The 15,321-nt window shown below is 50.3% G+C and overlaps 1 protein-coding gene and 1 long non-coding RNA gene across 3 annotated transcripts in view; one reads left to right on the top strand and one right to left on the bottom strand.

Annotated features, from left to right (window-relative positions):
• Window positions 1-14: 14 nt before the first annotated feature.
• Window positions 15-8,316, top strand: LOC142929227 (uncharacterized). Its single transcript, XR_012945443.1, has 2 exons — window positions 15-158; window positions 7,938-8,316. It is a non-coding gene; the product is annotated as an uncharacterized LOC142929227 (long non-coding RNA).
• LOC116946641 (arf-GAP with SH3 domain, ANK repeat and PH domain-containing protein 2) overlaps window positions 4,569-15,321 on the bottom strand; it is a 109,347-nt gene continuing 98,594 nt past the window's right edge. For both annotated transcript variants that reach the window (XM_076070011.1, XM_032961755.2), the window contains 8 exons: window positions 15,076-15,183; window positions 14,273-14,600; window positions 13,715-13,933; window positions 12,716-12,794; window positions 11,955-12,016; window positions 11,207-11,301; window positions 9,882-10,004; window positions 4,569-8,809 (listed from right to left, as the gene is read on the bottom strand). In XM_076070011.1, the coding sequence (XP_075926126.1) occupies window positions 8,735-8,809; window positions 9,882-10,004; window positions 11,207-11,301; window positions 11,955-12,016; window positions 12,716-12,794; window positions 13,715-13,933; window positions 14,273-14,600; window positions 15,076-15,183 (1,089 nt within the window). In that variant the 3' untranslated portion in view covers window positions 4,569-8,734. The remainder of the gene's footprint in view (window positions 8,810-9,881; window positions 10,005-11,206; window positions 11,302-11,954; window positions 12,017-12,715; window positions 12,795-13,714; window positions 13,934-14,272; window positions 14,601-15,075; window positions 15,184-15,321) is intronic.

Consider the following 15,321-nt stretch of genomic DNA (forward strand, 5'->3'; position numbering starts at 1 on the left):
ATCGCAGCCGTGGTGCGGGGAGCCCCAGAGGCGGGATGAGACGCGCTTGGCACGTGGGTGGGGTGGGAGTGGTGTGTGGTCGTGGTTATGCGAGGCCCCGCGGGCGAGATGGGCTCGCAAAGAAGAGTAAGCGAAAGCCAAAGCTCGCATATGTCACGGTGAGCCGGGCTGCTTGTCGGATAATTCATCGCAACCCGGAATTATATATATATGTGTGGGTCGGTGTGTGTGTGCGCATGTTGAGCTTTCTTTCGCACCGTGCCTTAGAGGCCAACCCGGCACACCGCCCACGCTGCGCTGTGGGGATTGCTCGTGTGGTGGATCATCTCATTCTGCCCACGCCACCACCACCACCACCTGCTCCGACTGCAGGTCACCGGTGGCACGGCAGCAGACTGTTTCATCCGGCGTTGTGACGTCACGCGTTTGGATGGCGGTTAATTTGGTCTGACGACGTCACGTGTTTGGGTTGCGTTTCATCAGGTGTTGTGGCGTCACGCGTTTAGATCGCAATTAATCCGATGTTGTGACGTGTTTTTTTGGGTTGCGGTTAATTAGATGTTGCGACGTCACGCGTTTGCGTTGCGGTTAATCCGGTGCTGTGATGTCACGTATTTGGCTTGCATTTAATCCGGTGTTGTGCGGTCACGTGGTTTGGGTGGGAGTTAATCGAGTGTCAATCCTCTAAGACGTCTGTCCAGTGTGGAGTATTAGGCAAAACGATATCTAGAGGCTTCCTCGGGGGTGCTGTGGAGAGCGTCGAGAAGTTTGCGAACCTGGGCAGGATGGATGTGACCGGCTCCGGTTTGGCAGCAGACGTCTCACTCCCAATCAGTCAAGCGGAGTTGTCTTACCATTGGCCGCGTAACGCCACTGTGTGGAAACTACCTGGCCTATCGCTCCATACGAAGCTCCCGGTCGTCTCGACCACAGCGATACCCTCAATTCTCTCTGCTTGCGAGACGTGGACCCCTTTTAAAGGAACATCTACCGCCGGTTTGAAACATTCAGGCTGGCCTGCCTACGATTCATCCTGGGTTTTAACCAGACTGCATTGTGTGAAAAGCTCACAGATCCTTGAAAGATCTGGACACAGTACCATCATCAGTGAGATCCTCTGGCAGGCGAGGGCTGCGTTGACCTGGGTGATGTAGCCCACGTGCCCAGCCATCGCATGCCCAAGCAGCTTCTGGTTGAACAGAGGGGGCTAAACGGGCGCGGCACGGACTGGAAAAGAGATGGACTGATCCGGTACAGACTTGTCGAAGACTGATATCAGCGGTGTCAAGATCTTCCTCTGTGGAGGAGGCTCCTGAAGGACGCTACTGAGCAGTTTGAGGCAGCCGCCACTCAAACAACAGCAGTGGGCAAATGTGCGACGCACGAATCATTCCTGGCGAGATGGACGTGGGAAGCACAGTTGGTGACTGCCGTTAATCTCGGTCAACCCATGGCACCTGGATCTGTCCAGTGACCTGCAGGCGAGCCTTTGACATTTCACGTGGCCTCAAGCTGCACTTTGCCTGGCACACAAGTGCTGTGCAACCGTCACGTGTTGCAATTGTTTGCTGTGGCAACGTGACGAGTTTGGGACCTTGCGGTTAAACGGGGTGGCACTGCACGTTCTCTCCATGAGCTCGCCACCCAAAGTCCACTAGCACTGCGTGAAGTGTATGTACGTTGAACTTATTTCGCATCTTACGTAGCCACTCGTGCAAATCGGAGGTGCGGGGGAAGGACAAACTAAACACAAATTCAAGGACAGTGCATATTATTATCAGAGTTGTCTTTTTTGTTTGCATTTTGACTGCTTGTGTTGTGGTTATTGCAAACATGATGCCTTGAATAAAGGTGTCAGTTTTTGTGCCAGTTAAAAGGGTAAAACCTATTCCTAAATCCACAACACAGCGGTTATAAAGAAATGAGTTTTCAATCTAGATTTAAAATTGCACAGCTCCAGTGGCCTCCTAAAACAGTTTTGCAGTGGTTAAAACAACCTTTGTAATTGTACAAAACCGAGTTCTCATGCCTTCACCACGATAAACAAACTCCACCCAAGGATGTAAATGTACACTGCCCTTGCCTAGGGCTGCTACACTTCGTGGTGGCTCAGCCGGCACGCTTGGAGGGTCGGCAGCCCCCCTCCCTCGACTCTCAGACCGGTCAACTCGGCCACGAGGACGAACCGCTCGCTCTCGCCAAATCACCGCCTAGCGTCATGACGAATACAAGCAACAGAATAGATATATTTTTTTGGAGTATAACAAAAAAAAACAGCAAATATTTCCTGCACAATTCATCGGCCCAATGGCCTTCCTCTGGGAGTACTACGGTACATCATTTCCAGCAGCATTGATTCAGCCCAAGCAAACTCTGGAGCGCGATTTCAGCAGTTCTCATGCTTGCTTGAATCATTGCTGGCGAGATGCCAAAATGTCATCGACAAGAACCCCCGCGTCTCGTCTCCACGCTTCCTGTCGTTCGGGGCCCCGGCCATCTATCCTAGTGGCCTCGCTCATTGGCAGTTTCGTAATTGAGCGTGGGTAGGGGAAACATGTTTTTTTTACTGGGGGGCAATATCCTTATCCAGCATATTTTTGTTTACAAGTTTCATTGTGGGGGGAGGCGATTGACTTCATGAAACCACCAGGACTGTCCCGGCCTTAACCGGGACGTTTGGAAGATACCCGCCCCCACCCTCCTCCACCCTGCAGCACTGACACAGGTGCGGTCATGTTCATGAATGTCGATGGACAGGTTCCACTGTTGAAGCCAGACCAAGGTAGCCTCGCCCTGTTGGGAGGACCTTGTGCACTTGCAAGAGATGGAATGCGTCGACAAACTTCCCTGCCCTCCCTATACCCCGTGCGTTTGTGTGCTCACTGAGGACATTGAACAGGGGGAACCCAACAGTGACTTTGGCGAGTGTTGCTGTTTCGTTTGTTTTTAAATGCACGATTGCTTAGCAAGGTTCTCGATTGAGAATTCCCCATTGTGATTTCACGAGTGACATGCGAGTCAAACCAAATGTGAAGGTTTCAGTGTGGGTGTTTAAGTAGATTTACCTTATAGAAATCCCTTTAGTCGCAGGACTATAATGGCTGGTGGGTCCTGTATTTAAATGTTTATACCATGCCATTAATGTTCGGCATGTGGAAGGAATGTGAAATACTAGACAGTACGATACCACTCCTAAGATGGATTCAATAATCCGTTGCTGTTTCGTCATCTTGCCACCGTTCGATAGCAGCTAACATTGATGACCTACTTCGTTACGGTTGTGTTCCGTCAAGGATATAGATGCTAGAATTATGATAATGTGGAAATGCAATGGTGAATAATGTAATGTCTCGAGGCGCGTTCTCTTTCGGGAGGAGTGCCACACCTTGGGAGAATTTCACAGGGTTTCTCATTTGATAGATTACAGAGGCGCGAGAATAATGTGTGTACACGTACGGGGCATTTGAGTGTTTCAGCACTAAAGGCGCCTTGCGTCACTTTCAATTATACAGCCCTCGTGTAGTCTAAACTAAAAAAAACAACTATTTAGTCTTGACTTAAAGCTTTGGTGACTGCAGGAGTTCATATTCTTGGGTCTTTCGGTAAAGTCACGTATTTAGGTTCAAATAAAATAACAAAAAAACTACGACGTTTCGATCGCAACACATCATTGGCTGCTGACATTTGGGCTACGCCCATTTCAAACCCTTTATAAACAATCTTGATTTGAAGCTTTCGTGACTGCAGGAATTCATACTTTGTTTTTTTCGGTAAAGTCACGTAGATAGAAGAAAAATAACTTAACAGATCACGTTTCGATCGCAACACAAGAAATCGTCTTCAGGTGAAACAATACATCAGGCGGACTGCTGAGGCAGGAAGAAATGTAGCGGGAGAGCTACTACAACTAAAGGTTATAAACGTGTGGGGTGGGTACAACCCAAGGGTAAGTGGGCAGAGCTAGAGATGGAATTTGCAAGTAAATGTAAGATCGCAGAGCTAGGCACACCTCGGCAAATCCGAGGGGGGGGGGGGAGGCGAGGTAGTTAACATCTCCGAGCCACCGTGGCGTCCCTCAAAACAAAGGGGGATCTCCGCCCCAAGAGCAGCTGTCTCTACGCGGCACGATGTTTACCCAGCACTGGCCTGCAAATGCGCATTTGCCTAGCAGTAGGGGACGATGTTGACGTGGGGTCGTCCCCCCCCCCCTCCAAGTTAAGTTTGTGTTGTAATTTGCATTTAACTGATCAGATTTGGACCTTGACGTCTGCACACAGGGCCTACAATTTTTCGAATGTCACGGGATCTTTAACTCTCACTGTGATGCAGACACCACGTGTTTCATGGTCAATGTCCTCCCCAGTATTTACGCATCGATTCTTCAATGAAGCAACGTATAGAATGTGTTCGTCTGACCGTTGACGCCACTAGTGGCCGCTGCATTTACCAATACAGTGTACGTGCAAAAGCGAATCCATCTGTGACCTTGGAAACAGACAATTGAATTGTGGAGAGAAGAGGATGGAGGTGGAGGCAGGCGGGCGGGGGGGGTCTTACATACAACACACTTGTTAAATCACATTTTATTTCTGAGCCACAGAATTTTAAATTAATCAGTAACATGCAGAAGGCAGTTTTCCCCCCAAATAAAACATGTACAACAGTGGTTATTACGTTACAAAAATGTAAAAGAAAAAAGCACGTCTAAGAATGTCATCGTAATGTACCCAACGGAAGAAGAAAACGAACTAAATCGCTCAGGTCCCAGAAAAATACCCCAGTTTGCAACCAGTGCAATTTTTAGTCATTTACAAGACGAAACTAAAACATATGGTACATTACACAACCACACATTCCAATAGGCATTTAATAGTATAAACGTCAAATCCACTCATTACTTTGCAATTATGCACGCAAGGCATGATCCCTTGTTTGTAATATCGAGCAAGCCAGGCCCTCCGCAACGCACACCAAACACCGAGCCGAACGCTTTTCTTGAACTTCCAAACGCTTGGATTACATTTCCCAGATTATACTGTGTAACTGTCCACCATAAAAACAAACAAAAACTATGCATCATCTCACCGATAAAAAAAAATACAATTATATTGCCAACTGGGTGTTAATGGGTGCTTTCTTTATGCTTATGGACATTACTTATATGCTGATTATGGAAAAAAACATTTTTTTATCATAATTTTCCCCATTTTTAAAGCGAAAATACTTGAGTTTCAGCAGGCTCCACGCTTGAGCAAATGGCTTTAAAACACAACAGAGCAACACGTTTAGTTTATAACATATAATAACGCATTTCGTTTCCCATAACAGACCTGTCAAGATTGGCGCACGCTATCTTACATTTTTTGTTTAAGCCAATTTGTGTTTCCCCCCTCCCTCAACATAACTATCCGAATCCACCAGGGAAAATGTCCCAGTGGTACTTTTTTGTTCTTACATGAAAAACACGTCACGTGATTTCGTTTATTTATTACTAATAGTTAAACCTTTTATATTTTTTGAACGTGGCAGAAAATGTTGTTTTCGACTTAATAACAAACAAGATGAAACGTAACTGTCCTTTGCAATCAAGAATATTCAATTTAACACGTCGGCTTTCGCGACCAATATTCATAATAAAGGTTTTTGGGTTAGATCGCGTAAGTATGTGTTGTAACCCTCCACCACCCGACACAGCCAGGAAGGTTTGGCATGTAAACAAACCGTCAGCATCATCGGGCTGGCAAATCGCCCGATGATGCTGGATTTAATTGCCAACGAAACTTCGTATTAAAATTATAAATGTTGGTGGAATTACTCTCCAACACACCGGTGGGCTGAAGTAGTAACTAACTGGCGCCTTGTTTACGTGACAAACCTTACTGGCTGTGTCGGGTGGTGGATTTCTACACATACTTAAGCGATCTAACCTAAAAACCTTTATTATGAAGATGATGCAATACATGATGAAATGCAGATCCCAGCGAGGGTTTCGAATTGAGTAAAAAAAGCACCGTTGGATATCAGATTAATGGCAGGCCCCTGAATGACACCCAAAATTGCACTAATCTGATGTGTACGGTTCGAAAAGAAGAGCAACGCATCTGGCATTCATTCAATCGTGCGAATTAACCTTGTTTATGTTAAATGATAAACATCCCTACTGTAATGTTTATTTTACTTAAGCCTATGGTCAAAAGTGGCAGGTGATATCTATTTGCCAAAAAATGTCTGGCCAACCCCCATCCATTTCCTCACTTTTAGAAGTGAAACACATTTTTTTCACAAACTGTTTTTTTTCTACATGTTCTTTAAATATACAATAATTAGTAAAATGTACATGCAGGATTAATGTGGTTAAAAAATAAAAGTTCTCTTTGGCCCTCATTGGAGTAAAATTGGTCAGTGCTGTTGGTCAATGCTTGGTCCACCATGGCTAGTACTCTGGGGCTGTGTTGGACAACACTGTTGGAATCGTGATGGCCAGCAAAGCACTTGGTTCCTAGTATTCAAACGTCTTGATCCAGCGTTCAGGGGTCTCACTGAAGTCCACACAGCTTTGGACAAATCATCTCGTGAACAAATGTCAAGCGAGGGTTTTCAACCAGCTCTGCGCGGTTGGTGCTAGCCCAATAGGGCCCCCCTAAGCATTAATTACATTGGGAGCGTCACCTGACCACAACCATTACACGATGAACGGGCTACATCCTTATACATGCCCAGTTGTGTGAAATAATTTAGCGAATTACCATTCCAATTATGTTAATATAATTACACATTTTATAAGGACCTGTGTTCAGGCTAGTATTTTCTGCACCCCTATTCTTCCAGTTATATGGGGGACCGCTTTATCAAATTGAGGCCCCTAGGCTTTCTTTTATTATTTTGCTCATGACTAGCGTCACCACGGAACTCCAGTGTAGTCAACCTCGGGCAGACGTCACTCAGCGTATAAGCTAATCGTGAATACCATGCAGGTTCAACAAATATAACAGTGTTTACAGCCAGGTATGTTGCAGGATCATTGTCATTGCACGTAGCAGTAGACAACAAGTAACTAATGACACATGAAGCCACTCTGGCTTAAAACTCAGGATGTTTAGAAATTAGGTTTCCAGGTGGCCTGCAGGTGGCTCAGAGGTCAGAGTGCTGAGCTCCTGGGTTCATTAAACTGGATTTTCAAGTTTACCGAGTTGACGGTTTCAGCCGGGTCACCAACGACCGCTCAAAAAAGACAATCGCATAAACAATTTTTATGCACTAAACTTGGCTAAATTCCAACTCTGAGATGTAAAATATTGGTTTAAATGTGACACGCAGTACTGTCACTCCGTGTGGACCAGAGGTCACATGATGAAGGGATCTCAGAGGTAGCTCTGTAATATCCACTTCCACGAAGGATTGCACTGCTCTGCAATAGATCAGAACGGAAACTTTGTCTCATGACATGATGCCGATTACATAATCGGAATGCCACTTGAGGGTGGGGGTGAGGGGAAGAGACCACGTTCATCATTGTCACTTGTGGCATCACCAATATAAAGTTCCATCACTGGACTCCGTGTCATTGCTTAAATCATAAAATCAAGTCTCCTGGAGCCAAATTTCAAGCCACCGATCTCACAGAAATGGCCACGTCTTCCCACGGTGTATTATAGAGTACGTGGGTAGAGCGGCTTACCAATAGAATTAAAATATACTGTAACATCATTATTTCCCTTGAAACAAAAAGCAAAAAATCCCCACTTTTGGTAATATTTTCAGCAACTGCTGCAAGTCTTCTCAATGGGTGTGTTTATAAGGCAACTTGTTCCAACGTTGTCATTCTTATTGTTGTAATTGTTTTTGTTTGTTTAAGAAACATGCAGTAGTAGTGCAAGCGTTAAATACTTGTGGCAATTTACAGTAGATATAAACTAACACGCCCGCCCCCCCTTAAGGCTCCGTTCCCCGCGCGAGTGGCCGTTCACTTCGCTCGACTCACCCGCCACGATGGATCTGCCGCATCACTTGCTCGGAGCTTCTGCTTCCCCCCCCCGCACCCCGCGCCGAGGTTCCGGATCCTCTTGACGCACGGTCGCCGTAACACGCGCACACCGGCGCGCGTGCGTGTCGCGAGTGGGACCTACACACAATTCCCTGCAAAGCCTCCTGACGAGAACAGTCGCGAGGGCTGCTCACCGTTTGGTCGCCGGCCGCTGGTGCCAGCGCGCTTCCAACGGCCGCTTAAGAGAGTTACGCCGCGCGTGTAAATGTTCTACAGTGTTACGTCCGTGGAACTCCCAACGGCATACAATAAAGGAACGAATATAAACAAAACGTTTCTCCAAACCGCTTCGGAGATATCTCTATTACTTACAATAATTGCATTACATATTACATATACCGAGTTTATTCCAATCCCAAGGGTCTCTCTTTTTTTCCCCATGATAACAATATTTGCAACGGGAGTGTTTCTTCATGTAAATGCCGCTAATTTGGGCATTCACGCTGCGCGACTCTTCGTTTGTCGACACGTCTTGCACGAAGAATGAGGCAGCCGTATGGAGTTCAATCGTCTTGCACCACGGAAGCAAAAAACCCCCCACCGATCCCTGTGGTGTCCCATCGTCCAGTGCAGATTTGTACATCATTTTGCGGCCGTGCAGAGCGCGAGGCTTTGCCACGGCACCCACGGAGGAACAACGTTCCCCCTGGCGAGCCTCTGCTCTCCCCGCTGCTGCGAGGTGACGCCACCTCACTCGACTAGAACGTGCACGAAGGAGACGGGAAACACGCCCTGCCTCTCCGGGTGTCCCTCCACGTGTCCCTTCTGCGGCAGAGCAACGCACAGCACAGTGTCGAGGGCGGGTAACGAGGTGTCCGGCCGGTTAGCATCGTCGCGTCTCACAGACAGCGCGAACTTCCCACCACGAAACCTAGAAATGTGTTGGGTTTTTTTTTAAATCACATTAGGGTGGCATAGGGCCAAAGGCCCACACTGTCAAAGGGACAAACAGCGCTGTTGAAATATATTCTTGGGTCTTTCGGTAAAGTCACGTAAATAGGTTCAAAGAAAATAACAAAAAAACTACGACGCTTCGATCGCAACACAAGCAGTCGTCTTCAGGAAAAGGGGGGTTTAGCTTCCAAGGCAAACTGTTTATCAAGGTTTGAAATGGGCGTAGCCCAAATGTCAGCAGCCAATGATAATGTAAGTGGTGGGCAGCCAACCCGACGGTGGTTGGTTTTCCACCAATCAAAGGGCTGGCAGGTGAAAATTAGCATGTTAAAGAGAAATTAGCATTTTATTTTTTAATATAATAGAATATAATAGAAATTAGCATGTTAATGGTAGATTACCATATTAAACATAAATTAGCATGTTAATGGCTGCTGATGTGTTTACGGGACGTTGTAGTTCTTGGAACCTATCTACGTGACTTTACGGAAAGACCCAAGAATATGAACTCCTGCAGTCACGAAAGCTTTAAGTCAGCACTGCTGAAGGTGTGATAGGCATTAATGCGTTACTCGAATTGAGCAAGGTTGTAAGAACTGAGGACGAGAAAAGTTGGAATTCCACTGAAGCAGAAAGGGAAGTCGTTTTGACCTGCGGCGTGGTGGCAGACACGCAGTGCAGGATGAGACTGATTCCTTAACATGGGCGGAGGGCTCGATGAGTGAAGTTCATGAGAACAGGAACCACGGTAGTGGCAATAGAAGAGTGACAGGGAGGCGACCGACAGCCGGTGAACGATTTGCTGGAGTGAATCGGCGAGCGCTCGTTCAAACAATACATTTTACTGCTTTGCGATGAAACCTATCACGATACGGCACCACCACCGGTAGGCTAGCAGTGACGGGGCGGGGGGTGGGGTGGTGGGGGGAGGCGAGATACTCACCCACCACTCCTGGTCCTCCTCGCCCGTCACCACGATGACCTCACCCTCGTGGAAGCTCAGCTCGTCCCCGTGGTCGGCGATGCAGTCGTAGACGGCCTTGACGCGTCGCACACGCGGCTTTGGCTGCGCTCACGCGTGCGCACAGGCAAAGATCCCCCCGTGTATAGCCTTAGCAGACTGTCGGGGCAAGTGCTGTTAGAAGACACCTATGAAGGCCGGCACAGCCTTCATGTGTGGCTCCTGGCCTGCCTACGTCTCCCAGGTATTCCCTTTAAGGTTGAGTTGACCCAGGGGAGACCTAGGAGCAGCTCATTAATAACTTGTCAATATGCTAACCACGACACTGCCTGCCTATCCCAATGCAAACAAGAGACCCCCCCCCCCCTCGTAGCCTTAACAGACTTTTGGTGCAAGTGCTATGAAGGCCGGCCCGGCACACACGAGCACCACGCGAGGCTGCCTTCGTCTCTCCAGCGACGAAGTTTACACACTGCACCAGGTACTCATTTGCGGCTGAGTGGACGAAGGGTATCAGGCTCAGGTTGCTGCTGGGTTCATAGCACAGATAGAATGAAGCCCCCAGTGGTGGACTCCACGAGGCCGGCTCTCTTGGGAAGCCGCGAGGTGGCTGGATGCGTCCGTCTGCTGACGATGAAGCCACTGCCAGGGCACATTCCAGTTCCCCAATAAATCCATCTGTCAAGCTGGAAAACCTAAACCGCATCCACTGCACTAACACCACGGCAGATGCGGACACCTGATGCGCAAATGGAAAATTAAAAAAACTATTCAGTGCTCGACTGTGGTGATCCAGAACAAACCGTGCCACTTATATAACGACGTAATGTCCGGTCACCACAAACACGGCAATACACGTCGCTGCTGCTCCTGCTGCTGCTCCTGACGCGGTTGTCTGGATTGACCACCTGAATGTGAAATTGTAGTCGTTGCTCTGGCATCCACGTGAGCCGCCGTACAAAAGAAGAAGACGGAGACTGGAAAACTTGGGGCAGACTCCACTGCCTCCTCAACCCGGGGGCACGGAACCGCCACCACCGCTCGGGCGACTCGCCGGGATGCGTTTACGCACCTCACCAGGATGTGTTTACGCACCGCACCAGGATGTGTTTACGTGACTCACCAGGATTTGTTTATGTGACTCACCGGGATTTGTTTACGCACCTCACCAGGATGTGTTTACGTGACTCACCGGGATTTGTTTATGTGACTCACCGGGATTTGTTTATCTGACTCACCGGGATTTGTTTATGTGACTCACCGGGATTTGTTTATGTGACTCACCATGATGTGTTTACGCGACTCACCGGGATGTGTTTGCGCGGAGCCGGGAGCGGCACGTCAGAGAATGAGTTGGAAGCGTCAGGTGGTGGAGGGCTCTCCTTGTGTAACTTCACGTACGCTGCCGCACAACAACCACAAGTGACAACCGCACACCACAACCGTTAGCAGGCCCTCCTTCCGCGTGGTGTTTCGCTCGCCACGTTCATCATTGAAAATTTTGTTTAAATTTGTTGTTGTAAGCTTCCCAGGTTTTTTTTTCTAAATGTTGCTGTCGACGTGATGCCACGAGACTAAGAAGTCACTCGGGACTCTCGCGGGGAGTTTAAGCCAGAGTGGCTTCGTGTGTAATCATTAATAACTTGTCTCCTGCTGTGTGCAATAACTTATGATCCTAGGCATCGCATCTGGCTGCATACACTTACTGTTTTATGTTTAACCCATATGATGTCTGCCCTAGGTTGACAACACCGGAGTTGAGTGGTGACGCTAAGCACGAGCCAGATTAGCGAAAGCTTAGGGCCCCCAGTGGCTCGTCGCTCAAGTTGTCCCCCCACGACTGAACAAGAATATGGGTGCAGCGGATATCTTGAACTCAAACCCACCAGGGCCGCCACCTCGCATTTGTGAGACGGTGGCCACTCGTGAAAAGGGGGCTATAACCCCCTGCCTCTCGAGTTCCTCGGGCCCGGCTAAACAAGACAAACATCACATGGCCGTGTGCGCGCGCGCGTTTCGTTCGGTAGGGCGCGTGTCGACTTGCGGAAGACAAACCGAGCGGTTTGCTGGGCAGCCCCTGCAGACCCCGACTTGCCTTGGTCGCGGCGTTCTCCGTGCTGAAGCGGCAGAAAACGCGCGCACAGAATAAAGTTATAAACTCGGGTAATACAATCAATAAGGTTGACCTTCACACTGGTGGGTGACGACCGAGTGACTCAGCCCACAGCCCTGTCGAGGCGACGCAGCATCTCTTGGTTGTCGTCTGCTTACGTGTTTTTTTATTAGTCACGTTTGCACACTCGTGTTTTTCTGTATGTACAGTTATGTTCACTTCAATGAGCCTAACTTTAATGGCGCATCGCCTGCATATACTGTGCATTATTACCTGTGCATAAGTTTTTCGTGCGTGTATCATCACATCGAATTACGCCTGAAAATAAGCAAGCATTTACAATTCATGGAAAAAGATCTCTCCGAAGTGTTTTTGTGGCTTTTAGCGCATGTCATTCGGCACAATGTCCGACGTTTCGCTCTATAGGCCGACGTTCCCGAAGAAGCTCCCAGCACGTGGAGCGAAACGTCGGACTTCAAAGCCGAACGACGCGCGGTCGTGCGACCCCCGAAAACGCATCGGAGAGTTTTCTTCTCATGAACCCTCAAAGTTCGTTTGTTCCACTCACGATCCGATGGGGCATATTGTCAGCGCGAGGCTCTTCGCACGGCCGGTTTCCGGTAGCGCTCCGCTCGGCCGAAGACAAAACAGCTAATTTTTTAAATCTCAAAAGCCTCGGCATCCGCCCGTTCCCAGTCCTCACCTGCCCTGCTGGACCATGGCCTCGATGACGCCGGGAGTCTTGGCCACGGGGGGAGGTGGCTGCTGGGAGAGATCGTGCCCTGACGGAGACGTTAGAAAGATGAAAAGAAAAAAAATCAATAAACGAAATCGACACCATTTTTATTTTACCAAGTAAGGCCCCTCTGAGCTATGTAGCTCTTTATCAGAAGCGACCTGGCCACAAATGATAGCTCAACGAAGTGGCTTATCACGTGGACATTTATAGTAGCCAAATACTCTAAACGCATGTTTCTCACTGTGAAAAGGGCCCGGAGAAAAATCCACGCGACCACGGGGAGAACTCCAAATGTACAGGTGTCAGGGTCGGGATCGAATCCACGACCTTCTGCATACATCTCGACTCGAGAATTCCCACAGCCATGCAGTGGTTTTTGCGCTCTGCGTTGTGAGCCCAGCAGCCCGAGTTTGTTTCCCCGGCCCAGGGGAGTTAATCTTCGACCCGAGTGAAACGTTAAACTGGTGCTGGGCGGCAGCCCATCCGGGGCAACCCGTAACCGCCAGCCTGGTGATGATGGTGGTGACGGTGGGGGTGGTGCACGCCGGTAATCTGGCGCGGTGGAGGCGGGGGGGGGTTGGTGGATCGCAACAAGTGTTGAGGTGCCACACCCTGGACCGCCAGGAGAAGGCAGTACCATCTGTACGGGGATAGAGTGTTGCCCCCTCGCACGCGGCATTCGTTTTGTCCGGGGTACTCGGATTCCCGCTTGTATAATAAAAACTCGTTATTAATTGGCTGGAAACCTTCATAAAATAAAATAAAAACGAACGCGGCAGGAACCCACCCACCCCCCCTGGGAATGGATCCTGGAAACCTTCAGGCAGCCCTCCCCCTGTGCTACGACTCAGCGCGGCTGAAGAAAAACAAACATTTGAATGCGAGCGCACGCAACCAAGGGTGAGGGCACCCCGGGTGAAAAGAGAGAGAGAGAAGGCGGCGGCGGTTGCCGCTGCTGCTCACTTATGACGGACGTGCCGCGCACGGGCGGTGCCGGTGGCAGAGGGCTCACGGGGTCCGAGATGGCACGCTTGTGGCCCGAGGGAAAGCCGCCGGGAGGCTGCGGCGGCGCCGGCGGCGGGCCCAGCGGTGCGCCTGGGGGGGGCGGCGGAGGTTTCTTCTTGGACAAGTCGAGTGAGCCGGGCAGGCCGGGCGGCATCAGCGGCGCCTGCGGAATGGTGCCTGTGGACCGGTTACCGGCGGTGGACCGGTTACAGGCGGGAAAGGCAACGGGGAGGGGATAAACCGTGGGACGCTACGCGCGCGACTGATGTACGAGTGTGACATTGGCCGGTACGCCGCGGGGAGACCCGACTCAATTAGTTTGTTGTCCTTCCTCCACGCCTCCGATCAGTGTGGTCGGCTACGTACGGTGCGAAAGCAATTCAACGTATATGTACGTACTTGTACTCGTTTAATTACGCGCAAGGTCAACGGGCACGGTTCGGCTTCTGCCGTCACACCTCCCGAGCTGCACCGGACTGGCTCGGCAGAGCCCGGCGTGGCACGGGATCGGCTCACCCTTGTTCCGGGGAGGGAGCGGCGGCGCTCCCAGCACTCCGCCCGGCGGCGACGTCGGCGCGCTGCCCCCGTCCACCACGGTCCCGTACGTCTCGTTGTCCACCTGGAACGCTGCCCCGGCTCCCCCCGGCCCCCCGCCGCCCCCGCCGCCCCCCCCCGTGCTGCGCTTGTCAAACGTGGAGCTGCTGGGGCGCAGGCGAGTGGGGCCCGGGCCCGGCATAGGGAGCTGCACGGCGCCCGGCGCTGGCGGCACCCCGCCCTGCGTGGTGGAGCTGCTCCCGTACACGGTGACGGGGCGCACCGAGCCCTCGCGTTTCGCCGGGCTGGGCTGTGAGAGGAGACGCGGCCAAGGCGGAGGGTCTCGTCGAGGAGCATCAACCACCATCGTCACGGGCAACGCCACTCTATCTTATTTAACGCTCAACAATTTTTATTTTACCAGGTAAGGCCTACCGAGCTACATAGCTCTTTTTCATAAGTGACCTGGCTATCACAAATGGTAGCTCAACGAAGTGGCTTATCGCTTGGAAATTTACAGCGGCAAAATACTCTAAACGCATGTTTCTAAATGTGGAGGCAAAACCGGGAGGACCCGGAGAAAAATCCATGCAGCCAAGGGGAGAGAGAACATACAAACTCCAAATTTACAGGCAACATCAGGGTCGGCATCAAATCTACGACCTCCTGTTGACCAGGCGAGGTAGTTAATATCTTGCCACCGTGGCGCCCACAAACGTTTGTTGGCAGCGGTGGGTTAACCTCGCAGCAGCAGTGCGGGACGGTGCGGGAAAGCGCGGGGTCACCTTGTCATCCAGCTCGTCATCGCTCTCGTCCAAAAAGTTCTCGCCCAGACGCCACTCGTACTCCACGTGGATGTGCGGATTAAACTTCCCCATGAGAGCCTGCGTCAGCTGTGGAGCGATCGGCGGCAGCAGCAGCAGCAGCAGCACCAGAGACGGACGTCGCTCACAACAAATATACGTGCAACAGGCACTGGCAGGATTTCCCAACACTAGTTCACGTGCCACTCCGTGACGTGACGGTACGGG

The sequence above is a fragment of the Petromyzon marinus genome, chromosome 27 (genome assembly GCF_048934315.1).
Source record: "Petromyzon marinus isolate PM22_M1 ecotype Great Lakes invasive population chromosome 27, UKy_Petmar_22M1.pri1.0, whole genome shotgun sequence".
NCBI classification, from domain to species: Eukaryota; Metazoa; Chordata; class Hyperoartia; order Petromyzontiformes; family Petromyzontidae; genus Petromyzon; species Petromyzon marinus.